Raw genomic sequence first — 15,073 nt, 5'->3', positions numbered from 1 at the left:
TGGATTATGGTTAATGTGAGGTAACAGAAGTTAGGGACCTGTACACATTAGCCCTGTTTGGAAATTCATTTGAGATAGATATTGGGGGGAAGTTAAGATAACTTAAGGGGAAAAAATTTGAGTTTTTGTTTCCCGTGCAATGGAGGGGAAGGAACTCGTAAAAAATGAATAGTATACATAGATGATTTTACCCTTTTATCAAAATAAGATCCAAATGGATGAAATAATATGCAAGGTTATTTCCTTATATTCCCTTATGCTATGTTTGGGAGTTTGCTAATGGAGAGGAAGAGAAAGAAGGGAACACGAAACAATGTAAGGAAAGTAAGAGGAGGGGAAATGAAATAATCATGTTTGAGAGTTTAGTAAAGGGAATTGAGGGGAATTATTTCTTAGCCGTCAGATTTGTATCATGACGGTCCAAAATAATTTACTCCCTCTACAACCCAATTTTGGGGAAACCAAATTATATATGGAATGGAAGTTTTGTTATCTCCCTTTCCCTCCATTCCCTAAAAAAACTCCCAAGCAAGGTGAATTCATTTAACTTTCTTCCCTATCCCTCATTCACTCCCATCCAAACAGAGCATAGTTTTTTTAACTTTTCAAATGGGGTGAAATAAATTCCTTTTTGTCCCCCTTACTAAATTTTCAAACATGTTTTGTATGTCATCTTAATTTCTCTTAACTATCCTATCAATACCATTTTAATATTCCTTCCAGTGGCAGCAAATTAACTCTGATATTATGATAGAATTGATGGTTACAACTTTATTCCCTAGTAATCATAGTTTCTATTCTTATAAGTTTCAATTCATATACAGGTGTGCTTTGTACTGGAAAGAATGAAGAGTAACATAATTAAATAGAAAGTCACATACACACATATATAATTTTAGCTTTCGGATTGTTAACGTATATTTGGGATTGCCCATTGATTTCCCATTGATTGTGCAATATATTTGGGATTGCCCATTGATTCCCCATTGATTGTGCAATATATTTGGGATTGCCCATTGATTTCCCATTGATTTTCTTCCTTTTTATTTCTTTCCTTTATAGCTGGTTGATGTATGTATATATAGACATGTAATCTCATTGTAATATAACAAGAAAGGGAAGATATTTTCAATATATCTAACATGGTATCAGAGCTCTGCTCTTAAATCAGATCACCAACCTCTATCTTCTCTCTCTCCTCTCGTGCCCTCTTCGCGTCGCCGGCGAACCGCCGCCCGACCGCCGAGACCTCCGTTCGACCACCACCGAGCTCGAACCCGACCCCGCCTCTGCCTCTCGTGATCCGCTCGTCAGCCACCTCCTCCAAGCCGAGCTCGAACCCGATCCCGCCTCTGCCTCTCGTGATCCGCTCGTCAGCAACCTCCTCCAAGCCGAGCTCCAGACTCAAGAACAGCGCCACCCTCACCTCCTCCGACGGGCCACGCTTCCAGCAGCCCCTGCGCCGACCAGATCCGCCGCCAAGAACCGAGCTTCCTCCTCCAGACAGGGCTTCGCCGCTCAACCGGTCGCCAGCGAACTTTTTCGTCCAGATCCGCGCCTTCCGTCGCCTCCTCCGGTCAGATCCTCGCTTCCCGTCGCCCAGAACCGATCAGATCTGCTCTCCTTCTCAACTGTCATACATAAAAGTGTGACTTTTGTGGGTTTTAGTTCTCTTATGTTTGGTTCTTCTTTGGGGTTTGTTGATATGGAGAAATCTGAAATCTTTCGTCCTATTACTGTTATTTTGGATGGCTCTAATTATACTCTATGGTCTCAACGAATGAAAAGCTTCTTAATTGGACGCAAGCTTTGGCGTATTATTACTGGCGATGTTGTTGAACCAGTCCGAGATGCTGATGAAAACAATACCAAGTATGCAGAACGTCTTGAAGATTGGGATAGCAAAAATCATCAGATAATTACCTGGTTATGTAACACCTCTATTTCAGCCATTCATATCCAGTTTGCTGATTTTGATACTGCAAAAGAAATTTGGGATTTCTTGTCCAATCGGTACAAAACTACAGGTCTTGCACACTATTATCAACTGCTCACAACTCTTGCCAGTCTTAAACAAGACTCCGGACAATCTGTTAATGACTTCCTTGCTGTCATTCAGCCTATATGGAATCAATTAGCACAAGCTAATATCAGTGATGATCATCTTCGCCTTATTCAGGTTCTCATGGCTCTACGTCCTGAATATGAATCTGTTCGTGCTGCTCTGTTGCATCGTGATCCTTTACCCTCTTTGGATGCTGCTGTTAAAGAAATCTTATTTGAGGAAACACGTCTTGGTTTGATCAAATCTCCCTCACCGGAAGTTGCTCTTGCTATCACTCGGCCACGTTCTGCATCTGGCTCATTTTTGTGCAAGAATTGTAGAAATACTGGACATACATTTGCAAATTGCCCTACTATTGAGTGCAGATACTGTCACAAACATGGTCATATTTTGGAAAATTGTCCAACCCGTCCACCTCGTCCTCAAGGCACTTCAACAAAATCTAAGTTTTTCTCTAAGGCTAGTTCTTCTGCTGCTGCTGTTACTGCTCCTTCTGATGAGTCCCCTTCCTCTGTTCTTACTGTTAGCGATCTCGAAGCTCTTCTCAAACAGGTGATATCCTCCAATCCTTCATCTTCCACTGCATTAGCTGTCACTGCAGGTGATTCTTGGTTTCTTGACTCTGCTTGTTGCAATCATATGACTTCTCAAATGTCTCTCTTATCTAATAAAACTTCTAGCAAATTTCTGCCACCCATTCAAACTGCTGATGGTAATTGTATGTCTATTACCCATATTGGAACAGCAGCTACCTCTAATCTAAACCTTCCTGATACTTATTGTGTCCCTAAATTATCCCTAAACTTAGCCTCGGTTGGTCAATTATGTGATCTTGGTCTAACTGTTCTTTTCTCTCCCCATGGTTGTCAGGTTCAGGATCTTCAAACGGGACAGATAATTGGCACGGGGCGCAAGGTGGGACGATTATTTGAGCTCACATCTCTTAAAGTTTCTGCTCCCAGATAATAAGGAAGGGATTACGCGGTATAATTTATTTCATTTACTTGTTAAAGATTGTTCACGTATATTTGGGATTGCCCATTGATTCCCCATTGATTGTGCAATATATTTGGGATTGCCCATTGATTTCCCATTGATTTTCTTCCTTTCTATTTCTTTCCTTTATAGCTGGTTGATGTATGTATATATAGACATGTAATCTCATTGTAATATAACAAGAAAGGGAAGATATTTTCAATATATCTAACACGGATTAAATTTTTTTACCCCTGTCATTTGTTTTAGTCCCTGAAAGTATCGAGTATTTTTAAAGAGTGGTATCAAGATCTAATGGCGTAAGACAGCTTAAACTTTTGGGTTAAATTTGGTTCTGTAGAGGCGGAGTGAAAAGCTTTACCTATGGACGTGTCACAACCGCGATTCTTCAAGTCTCGATATAACTGACAGAGAGCAGAAGGTTCTAAGCAAGAATGAACGAGTAAATCAGAAGAAGGGCTCTCAGGGAAACCATACCGCATTCGGAGTTTAGGTTGATAGAAGGACGAGTAAACGCACTGGCAACCTGTAAGACATAATATTAGCACATACAGAGCTCCACTCGTTCCACAAGCTGCAGTTTTTCGCACAAATTTTTATCATCAAAACTTACCTAAATATGCAAATTAATTGAAGCATATATGAGTAATGATATCGATTTGAAACATACAGGGCGAAGCTCTGTGGACGATGTCTGCAATTTGACCGAAAGTAACAAACGTGCACCAGCAAGTCATACTACGTATATACCACGAGTAATGTTAGTAGAGCTATTTTCATACGAACCCTCTGTTCTAGGACGTTAGGCACTTATTTACCCATAATCTTTTTGTTAGCATTTAGACCTGGGGGCGGATCCAACATACTGAGGGTGGCGTTTAAAACAAAGTGACTCCCACCCTCAATCCCAAAATTAATGAGTCCTACGTGAGCTTTAAAACAAAGTGACACTCCTAATAATTTGGATATTACGTAGTGACCCATCAACTTTTAATGGCCCATACCTAAAAATAAAGTAACCCTAGAATATAAACTTAAATGGCTCAATTCGTCACATATCAATGAGCAATAAATACTATCAGGGGCAAAAAAAGACAAGGATACATGAGTTATATGTATTGAAAATGATGTATTTAGTGGTTCAGGAAACAACTTCACGTTTTCAAAATATCAAGATAAGTACATATCAATTATAATTGTATTTAGCTAAATATCTTTTGTATCTCATTAAAGTTCCAAATTATTTTCAATGTGAGAGAATATTTAGTGATATCATCTTTTTATATATATTGTGACGTCCCTCTTATGAATTTCTAGATTTGCTATTCTTTAGACCCTCTATCATATAGCTGTCATGTGACATCAATGTGGTTGTAACAAAAATATAACCCCATTTAGACATCATTATCTAAATGCTAATAACAAAATTCTGAGTAATCAACATGACTTGTAATCCCATATGAGATCATATGGAGAAGGCGTACTTGTAATTAACCTATGTACTAAGAAAGGATAATTTGGATTACTGTGGATAATCAGGACGGTTTCAGCAAGTTTTATATGCCTCTCACATCAATTGGATCGATTCGAGGTGGCTTCATTATCAAACAAATAAAAAATAAAAATAATAAACGTAATGAGGAGTTCAAATATTACGGTTGCCGACATCTTCTATGCAGTCAAAGAGGCCTGTAGACCAAGCTTGAGACGCAGGATTTAATGAGAGAGAGAGACTCTATGTCTGTATATTACGTACGGATAGATATTCAAACTTCATACTCTACTGTGTTCATTCAAAGAGAGACTCTATGTACGGATAAACATTCAAACTATTGGATAGCAGTATTCCTAATCTATTTTTGTAACATGAGGTTATTAGGATTCCTAATCTATTTTAGTAACATGAGGTTATAATGATTCCTAATTTGTTTTGTTTTTGGTTTTAGGATTCCTAGTCTGTTTTGATTTTAGGATTCCTACTCTGTTTTGGTTTTAGGATTCCTAGTCTGTTTTGGTTTTAGTTTTTCTATATATATAGAGATTAGAATCAATCATAATAAGAGAGGAGAGTTGTAATCAGAGATTAGAGATACTTTTGAGCATTGTGAGAGGGAGATATTATGAGCAAGTTGAGAGCTTTGGTTGAGGGTTAGTTTGTGAGTTTTGTGAGATTGTAACCCTTTGTACTCTTATTGATTTAGTGAAATCTCCCCATCTTCTCCCCGTGGACGTAGACAATTTGTCGAACCATGTAAAATTGGTTGTCTCGCTATTTGTGTGATTTATAATAGTTTATTTAGGTTCTCTCGACAAGTCAGTCCTAGAACTGATGAGAGGAGCAACTGATATCCCACTTTGTTGAGATATTTTGCTTAAGGTTCTTGTTTTTTTTGTGAAATGAGAATTCCTATTGCGACCTAACTCTCTTGTTGTGCGCTGATGTGTTGCCAAAATTTTCGCTGTGTGTAATAAGTGGTATCAGAGCCCAGATTTTAGATCTAGGGTTTTGGAATTAGGTGGAGGAAGATTCTTGTTTGAAGCTTGGTTCTTGGAGTTCTAGGCTTCAGTGGAGATAGCATTGAGAGTTGCCGTTGAAGATTTCGCTTTCCTCGTGTGGACATGAGATCTATTTGGAATCTGATCTAGGGTTCAGTTGGGTAATTCTTAATTTCTATCAAAGTTTGGTTCTTTCTCTACAACTTGGAGTTAATTGGCAATGGGAGAAGTGTAGGCGTTGAAAATTGCCTATAGGTCTCCACAAGCAGCTCAAAGCTAAGAGAAGATGATGAACGTCACTATCCAAGTTACAGAAGCTTGATTGACGTCGACGAACGCTTAAAGTGAATCGACGAACTATGTGAAGTAACGGAGTTTCAGAATAATGAAGACACGAATTAATCGGGAGCCCCCCGTCACTTACAAAAGGCGAAACGCCGCTCATATCCCAGCTTAATCCACAATGATCTAATCATCGGAGCTTATAGAACTCATTGCCAGCTTTCCAACGCACTTTGAATCACTCAAATTCGAGTTCGGATAAAGAAGTTACAGCGGAAACGGACAAGTGTGCAAAACGAAGCGTCTCAGCCTGAGTTGAGACACCCCGAGGTGTCTCGGCCCAACCGAGACACCCCAAGGTGTCTCGGCCAAGGCCGAGACACCCCGCCGAAACACCCAAGGGCCGAGACACCCAAGGGTGTCTCCAGCCCTAAAAAACAGGTCGTTATACGGTTTTAACCGTCAAGACTTCCTGGAGCCTATAAATACAGCCCCAGGACTTCATTTTTTGGAGATCTGGATTTCTCGAGAGTTGGTGAAGCCCTGCCGGATTGAAGATCAAAAGTGCACGAATTTCAGAGAGGAGGAGGAGAGATCGGATCGAGTTTGTCGGCATAAAGAAGAGGAGCTCGTCAGATCTACAGTTCCCCGGGTTCGTTCCTTAAGATTATCCCGTTGCGATAATCTTAAGAAGAGCAATTATCTCGCCAATGCCAAGATAAGCGCTACGGTTTCTTGATTCCTTCGCGAATCAACGAAGCTCTGCCCGATTTTTTAGCAATCAGATCTGATGGACGGTGGTCCACGGATATCAACGTCCCCGTCACAGGCCAAGATCCCACGCAAGCAGCGGGCGATAAACACCCATTGCGTTTGTTTGAAGAGAGTTGTATTTTTTTATTTTTTTTCATTGTGTAAGAAAGTCTTATAAAAAGACTAATTTTACTTTGAATCTGTAATCGATAAACGTGTAATAGATTCAGCAATGAAGAAATCATCTTTCACCGCAAACAAACTGGCGACCACAGTGGGAGCCAACAGCCTCGCTGCCGAGGCTGTCGTGCCGCAGCCGACGATCAAGATCCCGATGTTCGAAGAGGTCGAATACGAATTCGACCAGCAGAAATTCAAGGAATATATTTCCTCCTCCTCCATATCTCTCTCTTGCAAACGCAGGAAAACCGCTGCCGCGAAGAACATGACTTCAGATAAAAAAAACAAGGCTGATGATCTGAACCCGAATGCAGTGGAAGATTCCTCTCCGCCTTCCAAAGAAACCAGATCCAACGTTCGTGACAACTCCTCGAAAGTCACAGAGTTGCCCGTTAAAAGTGCACCAGTGCTGACGAAGAGGGCTCGTCAAAGGCGCCGTCAACATCTCGCGCGTTAATTTGCCAAGGCTTTGGAGCCTGTTGACGGGATCTGCTATGATGCGGATCTGAAACTCAGAAGGCGCAAAGTGTTCCAGCAACCAGCTTTGGGAACCTCCTCACAACCACATACTAATGAATGGGTTCGTGTCAAACGAACTCGTTCAACTCTTGAGGAGCGTATCCATAAGCACCGCACACTGTTAATGGGTTCGTGTCAAACGAACTCGTTCAACTCTTGAGGAGCGTATCCATAAGCACCGCACACTGTTAGCATAGACGAGGATCCTTGTACGGAATGCACAGGAGTTATAGAAAGGAAATGTAGTCAAAAAGCCACCAAGATCTAAGCAAGTTTGGATGCCAAAGGCCAAATCAGCGCCTAAGGCAAAAGCATCCGAGGCTGCTCTTCGGCCTTTGTCAACTCCAGATCCCGCTCCTATTGCTCCCGCACCTCCGGTGAAGCCCAATGACAGCGTGAATCTTCCCAAATCTAGAGTCCCATTAAAGGATCGCATCGGTTCTCTACCCGAGGATCGAGGAAAAGCGCCTGTTAAAGGAGCTTCAAGCAAACATCCGGACTGGGGGTCATACGCGACCTCCTAACAAATTAATTTCTACAACAGCCCGCTTGGGGGTGCGTGTAGAAAACCAGAAGCCCGTTAAGGTTTCACCCTCACAAAGGTGTGATTCCAAGCGTGTGACTCCTGTAGACGCCAACAAGACGATGTTTACTCAGATGAAAACGCGTCAGACAGAAGAATGCGTTATACCTGAGAATTCATGTAAACAGCCGATAGGTTGCTCTGACCGCAACGTCGATGAGTTGTACTATCGGGCTGGGGGTACGAGTAAATCTCGAAAGAGAAGTACCTGGAAAACGGATTCTTACTGTCCGTGTACCAAATTTATCAGTGCAGTATTATCAGCGTGTAGTTGCCCTAAGACTGCTCCGCAGAGGGTCTCGGTATTTGAGAGGATCTCCAACGGAAAGGCTAAGTCCAATCCAAAGCATCTCCGTAAGAAACGATCAGTCGTTCAAAGTGACGAACCCCCAGAGGTTACCATCAATATGGTTGATAAGGGAAAATTAATTCGACCTTCTAGCTCTGATCCGCTTGTATCGCATCGTCTAACCTGGTTACGATCAGGAACTATTAGACAAAGGGATTATCAGAGAATACAGAGAGGGTTATCCTCGGATGATGAAGCATCGGATGCTAACTCGGCAATCTCTTCTAATAATATGGTATCCAGTCCGGGACAATCCCGTGAAGTGTTTATGATTAACACCGAGGAGTAGCCAAAATGGTTGAGGATGCCTTGGCCAAGCAGAAAGAGGCATTCAAGATCGAAATGGAAATGGCTATGCTATGAATGAGGGAAGAGCATGACCAACAAATTCGGGCTCTGTCCAATCAATTCGGTGAATCCAGCCATCGCAACAATACTAATCAAACAGATAGCGATTCAGATACGGATGAACACCTTAAGGCTGATGACCCTCCCATTAACCAGAACACTGGGGGTGATCCCACTAAGGATAACAATACTGGGGGTGGTCCCACCAAGGATGACAATGCTGGGGGTGGCCCCGTTATTCCTCTCAGGAATCGTCAAAGATCTAATACAGACGAGGACAATAAAATAAAGGACCTCGAGAGCAAAATCAACGCGCTGATGTCTGTTCAGGGGATGAAAATGACCAGTATTCTGTTTCCCTACCCAAGAAAGTGGGATTCGATCCCATATCCGGCAAAGTTCAACTTGATCAACTTCATGCCGTTTGACGGAAATGGTTCCCCTACTCAGCACTTAATATATTTTAAGTCTTATTTGGGAATAATTTCTGGCAATGAGCCCTTGATGGTGCGGTCATTCGTTGGCACTCTTCGCGGGCCTGCCTTCGATTGGTACCGCCGTCTCAAGCCCGGAAGCATCAACAGCTGGGAGGACCTGGAGAGCATGTTCCTCGCTCATTTCTTCGATGATGATGCCGAAGTGTCGATCAGGACACTCTTCGATGAGAAACAAAAAGACGGAGAGTCGGTGGATACCTGCAAGGATCCCGTCACGGAGGAATTCGTCTTGCAAACCTATCATAACAACTTGTCCATTAACATCTTGGATGTTATGGGAGTAGAGCCGCTCAATACCTCGAAAGAGTTGAAGGTGCGCGGAGAGCAGGCCGAACGCTTTCTCAGAAGGAGGAAGGTCGAAAGAAGCCAATCGATGGCTAACCCTCTGAATCCGAGTCTCATTTTCTATGATGAAGGGAAGGCACATACAACAGTTGTTGATGTTAATCAGACGTCACAACAGCAGCCCCGAAGACAGCAGAAGACTTCAGATTCGAGGCGCCAAAAAGAGTACTCATTCAAGGATGAAGACGTTCCAGCCATCTTCGAGACCCTTCTTGAAAACAACAAGATCAAGCTGTCACCCATCATAAATCAGGAGGAAGCTGACAATACTACGGATCCGAAGTACTGCGCGTACCACAGGAGGATCCTTCATCCCACCAAGACTTGCTTTACTTTAAAGAATAGCATCCAAATCTTGGTTGAAGCCGGCGTCATAACGCTAGGATAAGCCAAATGAGAATGGCAACACTCCGATAAGTATAAGAGTATAAACTGCTCCTTCCAACACTCCGAAGAGTATATGAGTATAAACTGCTTCTCAATACTCCAACAGATATACGAGTCTAAACTATTTCCTCGCTTTCACGGGAAGTTCTTAGAGAGTACCATGCCTGGTATTCTTAAGGATAACCCGGTCATATAACTGAGTATAATGTCAGACTCAGTTCCGCAAAGAAAAGCTGGGGGTGAGTAATTCATGTAATGGGAAGTTCCCAGAAGAATCTTACATGTAATTTTCTTAGGGATAACCTGATCATTACAAATTACGTGATAAACACAAAACTCTCACTGTGATTTGTACGAGTCAACACTCCCGCTATGATTTGTACTCCCACTACCATTTCCAGCTCGATCAAACCTTCCGACAGATAGGACCACAACCAAAGTCCCCTCTCGATTCCTTCCATGAACGAGAGGTCCACTTCCAATTTGAGCAATCAAACCTATAAAAGTTAGGATTGTCTCCGACCTTACTTAGTTAAACCTGCAGATAGTTAGGACTAAGATTGAGTTATCCCTTTCGATAAATAAAAAAAAACTTACATCTTTTCCTTTTCAGCCAAACCTTTAAAAGTTAGAGTCAAAATCAGAATTTTCCCTCAATAAATGATGAACTCTTTTCTTGGATCAGGCAATCAATCCTATAAAAGTTAGGGTTGCTTGAATCTTTTCGATTCTCGGAGTGGAGATCCCACTCCTAGTTTTATCTTTCCGGATTCTGGGGGTGGAGATCCCACTTTGAGTTTCCTTTCCAACCGAAGATAGAATATAAAATTCTTCCTCTTCAGTGCCGGGAGATAGAATATAAAATTCTTCCTCTTTCATTTTCTGGTCCGTCTTTACCCTAAACAAGACTTGGAGATAGAATATAAAATTCCTCCTCTCCAGCATCGGGTTTGTTTTTACCCTGAGAAAAGACACAATTCTCAACTTCCAATCCGCGCACTTTATGCACGGGGAATTTTATCTCGACTCCTAAATAGAAAAAAGCCTACGCCTAACATGCGTTGCCGGTTTAGTCTTTCACCGATTGAAAAAGATACCAGAGTATAATTCTGGGGAATTTTATCCCGAAGCCTAAGAAGGGGTAAGCCATCACTTAACGCGTGTTGCCGAGCGCCATGTTCCCGTAAAAAATGGTAAAGTCTATGTATTCAAAATTATAGCACTAAGTCTAAGAGAAGTAACTCTTTTAGCACAACGTTACATGTGAAACGAGTTTTAAGAATTCACATGCTAGCCCGATTCAAACGGTAATCGGTAAAGGCACATCAAACCCGTTGATGGCTGGGGGTTTGCCAAAAATCCCAAGCCTATGTCTAGCACACATCACCGGTTTAGTCTTTCACCGATTGAAAAAGACACCAGAGTATAATTCTGGGGAATTTTTATCCCGAATCCTAAGTAGGGATAAGTCAACGCCTAACATGCGTTGTCGGTTTAGTCTTTCACCGATTAAAAAAGACACCAGAATTTTAGTCTGGGGAATTTTATCCTGAAGTCTAAGTAGGAATAAGTCAGCGCCTAACACGCGTTGTCGGGTAGTCTACTCCCGTAAGAAAGACAAAGTCTACGTATTCAATATCGTAGCACTAAGAGCGTTAACTCTCTTAGCACAACGAATGGCCAAGTCGCCGATGTGGGGTGTAAGTTCCCCGGTGCTTGGTGGATAAAATCTCCATGAATTTGTCATGCGTGACAACGTTTAGCGTAGTCAACCGCGTCTGAAAATATCTTCGGCCAATAATAGCCGATTCGTCGGAGACGATCCCCTAATTTAGCTCCAAGTTGATGAGCTCCGCACATTCCGCCATGAGCTTCCTTGAGGGCCTCTTTCGCTTCTTTCCGAGAAAGGCATAAGAAAGACAAAGTCTACGTATTCAATATCGTAGCACTAAGAGCGTTAACTCTCTTAGCACAACGTTATATACGGAACAGACTTATATAACCCGTAAGCTAGCCTGATTCAAACGGTAGTCGGTAAAGGCTCATCAAACCCGTTGATGGCTGAGGGTTTGCCAAAAATCCTATATATACAAAAGTCATTGACGCACCAGCTTCATTAACTGGTCTCGTGACTCAAGCATTCAACAAACTTCGGAATAAGATCCATTTCTGAAGACGAATTAGTTTTAATAGTTGGTCCTGCAGCCCCAACTGTTGGGACCGCAATGCTCCAATATCTTAAGAGCTTAAACTGTGTATACTCCAGCAGACGTACGAGTATAAACTGTGTTAACGGCGATCGATCCAAAACCCTAAGGTCAACTCGACGCGTAACCCTAGGTCAATGCCAATCAACGCGTTGCGACCAAAAGTCAACATCGGTCAATCCGAAACCCTAGGTCAACGCCGGTCAACGCGTAACCCTAGGTCAACGCTAATCAACGCGTTGCGATCCGAAACCCTAGGTCAATGCCGATCAACGCGTAACCCTAGGTCAACGCTAATCAACGCGCTGCGATCCGAAACCCTAGGTTAACGTCGGTCAACGCGTTGTGATAAAAAGTCAACGTACGGCGATCTAAAACCCTAAGTCAGCACGATGCCGACAGAGATAGTCAGTTCTAAGTCAACTCAATGACACGAGCCAAACTCAACTCATCAATTTTAGATTCGAGACTCCGACGACGGCCAGACGATAAACACAGCGCCGAAAGAACTTCAAGCTATTCGTCAAAGTATCGAATAGATTGAAAATCAAAGGAGTTAAGAATTGAAGCTAACTACAGGTCCTTTACATCGACCGAAGGCTGGACCAATCACATCCAAAGTATTCCAGCCTCTTCTATAAAAGAAACGAGTCTGGAACGCTTTGGAGGGGGTATCTGTAGGCGTTAAAAATTACCTATAGGTCTCCACGAGCAGTTCAAAGCTAAGAAAAGATGATGAACGTCACTATCCAAGTTATAGAAGCTTGATTGATGTCGACGAACGCTTAAAGTGAATCGACGAACTACGTGAAGTAACGGAGTTTCAGAATAACGAAGACACGAACTGATCGGGAGCCCCGCGTCGCTTACAAAAGGTGAAACTCTGCTTGTATTCTAGCTTAATCCACAATAATCTAATCATTGGAGCTTATAGAACTCCTCGCTGGCTTTCCAACGCACTTTGAATCACTCAAATCCGAGTTCGGATGAAGAAGTTACGACGAAAACGGACAAGTATGCAAAACGAAGCGTCTCAGCCTGAGTTGAGACACCCCGAGGTGTCTCGGCCCAACCGAGAAACCCCAAGGTGTCTCGGCCAAGGCCAAGATACCCAAGGGTGTCTCGGCCTCGCTGAGACACCCAAGGGTGTCTCCAGCCCTAAAAAATAGGCCGTTATGCGGTTTTAACCGTCAAGACTTCTTGGAGCCTATAAATACAGCCCCAGGACTTTATTTTTTAGAGATCTGGATTTCTCGAGCATTGGTGAAGCCCTGCCGGATTGAAGATCAAAAGTGCATGAATTTTAGAGAGGAGGAGGAGAGATCGGATCGAGTTCGTCGGCATAAAGAAGAGGAGCTCGTCAGATCTGCAGTTCCCCGGGTTCGTTCCTTAAGATTATCCGTTGCGATAATCTTAAGAAGAGCAATTATCTCGCCGTTGCTGAGATAAGCACTACGGTTTCTTGATTCCTTCGCGAATCAACGAAGCTTTGCCCGATTTTTTAGCAATCAGATCTGATCAACGGTGGTCCACGGATATCAACATCCCCGTCACAGGCCAAGATCCCACGCAAGCAGCGGGCGATAAACACCCGTTGCGTTTGTTTGAAGAGAGTTGTATTTTTTTTATTTTTTTTCATTAAGTAAGAAAGTCTTATAAAAAGACTAATTTTACTTTAAATCTGTAATCGATAAACGTGTAATAGATTCAGCAATAAAGAAATCAACTTTCACCGCAAAGAAGAAGAAGTTAAAAACAGTAAGTCGATGGCGAGTACAGTTCAAGTTAGTTTTCAGAATACCAAAATTAGTATGCGAAATATGACGGTAAAATCAACTTTGGTTTGTGGATGAGTAACGTACATGATGTGCTAAATGCTCAGAATTTGAAGAGACCATCATGGTCCATGAGAGAGCATCAAAATATGAAGAGGCAATATGGAAAAAGATGAATAGGAACGCTTGTGGGGTGATCAAGTCCTGTTTGGAACATGAGCTGAAGTATGATGTGATTGGGATGACGTCTGCAATAAAGATATAGGAAATTCTTAACAATAAGTACCTTACGAAGAGTGTTGAGAACCAGTTGCACTTACTGCATAGGTTATTCATATTTCAGATGTCCCGATGCACCTCACTAGCGGCTCATGTGAACAACTATATAAAGTTATTGTCGGACTTGGCGAATGTTGATGAGAATATTTTAGATGAGTACAAGGCTATTATCTTATTGGGCTCCTTACCGGACGAGGAGTATGACACCTTTGTGCTCACTTTGTTGAACGGGAGATCTTCTATCAGCTATAGTGAAGTTACCAACGCTTTGATGAACTATGATTTGAGGAGGAAGAACAAGGAGACTTTCTGTGCTAGTACTTCAGGCGAGACATTATCGACGAGAGGTAGAAGCCCATATCCGAAAGGTGGTAATAGAGGAAGGTCAAAGTCTAGAGGTCATCACCAGTTAGCAAAGAACCAATGTGCATTCTGCAAGGAGCAGAGACATTGGAAAAGAGATTATCCAAAGATCAAAACGAAGGAGAATAGCAAGAAAAAGGGCCCGAAGGCCAATGAAGTGAATATTACGAAAGGTGATGATTCCAATGATTCGAGCTTTTCTCTACTGATTACTCTGGAGGTGAATTACTTCGATGCATCAGATTGGATGCTTGATTCCGGCGCTATCTATCATGTGACCCTTAGGCGAGATTGGTTTGCATCTTTTGAGAAACTCGATGGGGGTGTTGTTATCATGGGAAATGATCAATCCTGTGGCACTTGTGGGATATGTACCATGCATATTCGGATGCATGATGGAGTAGTCCGCAAATTGAAGGAGGTGAGATTCGTTCCTCAGCTAAAGAAGAATCTTATCTCAGTTGGAGCTTTGAAGGTGAAAGAATTCAAGGTGACCTTTGAAGACGCTGTAGCAAAGGTTACTAAGGGATCTTTAGTAGTAATGAAGGAGTCTGCAGTCAAAACTTATATTATCTGAAGGGGAGCACTGAGGTTGGTCAGGTTGCTTTAGCTATTTCAGAGGCGGACATGAGCAGGTTTTGACATGATA

At 42.3% G+C, this 15,073-nt stretch overlaps 1 protein-coding gene across 1 annotated transcript in view; it reads right to left on the bottom strand.

Moving 5' to 3' along the window:
• Nucleotides 1-3,798, bottom strand: part of LOC109821731 (cell number regulator 2-like) — a 4,164-nt gene extending 366 nt beyond the window's left edge. The window contains exons 1-2 of the mRNA XM_020387894.1: nucleotides 3,732-3,798; nucleotides 3,423-3,635 (exon numbers count right to left, since the gene is read on the bottom strand). Coding sequence (XP_020243483.1) covers nucleotides 3,423-3,635; nucleotides 3,732-3,798 — 280 coding nt within the window. The remainder of the gene's footprint in view (nucleotides 1-3,422; nucleotides 3,636-3,731) is intronic.

The sequence above is a fragment of the Asparagus officinalis genome, chromosome 8 (genome assembly GCF_001876935.1).
Source record: "Asparagus officinalis chromosome 8, Aspof.V1, whole genome shotgun sequence".
NCBI classification, from domain to species: domain Eukaryota; kingdom Viridiplantae; phylum Streptophyta; class Magnoliopsida; order Asparagales; family Asparagaceae; genus Asparagus; species Asparagus officinalis.
The sequence above is the reverse complement of the archived record's forward strand: the minus strand, read 5'-3'. Positions and strand labels throughout refer to the sequence as shown.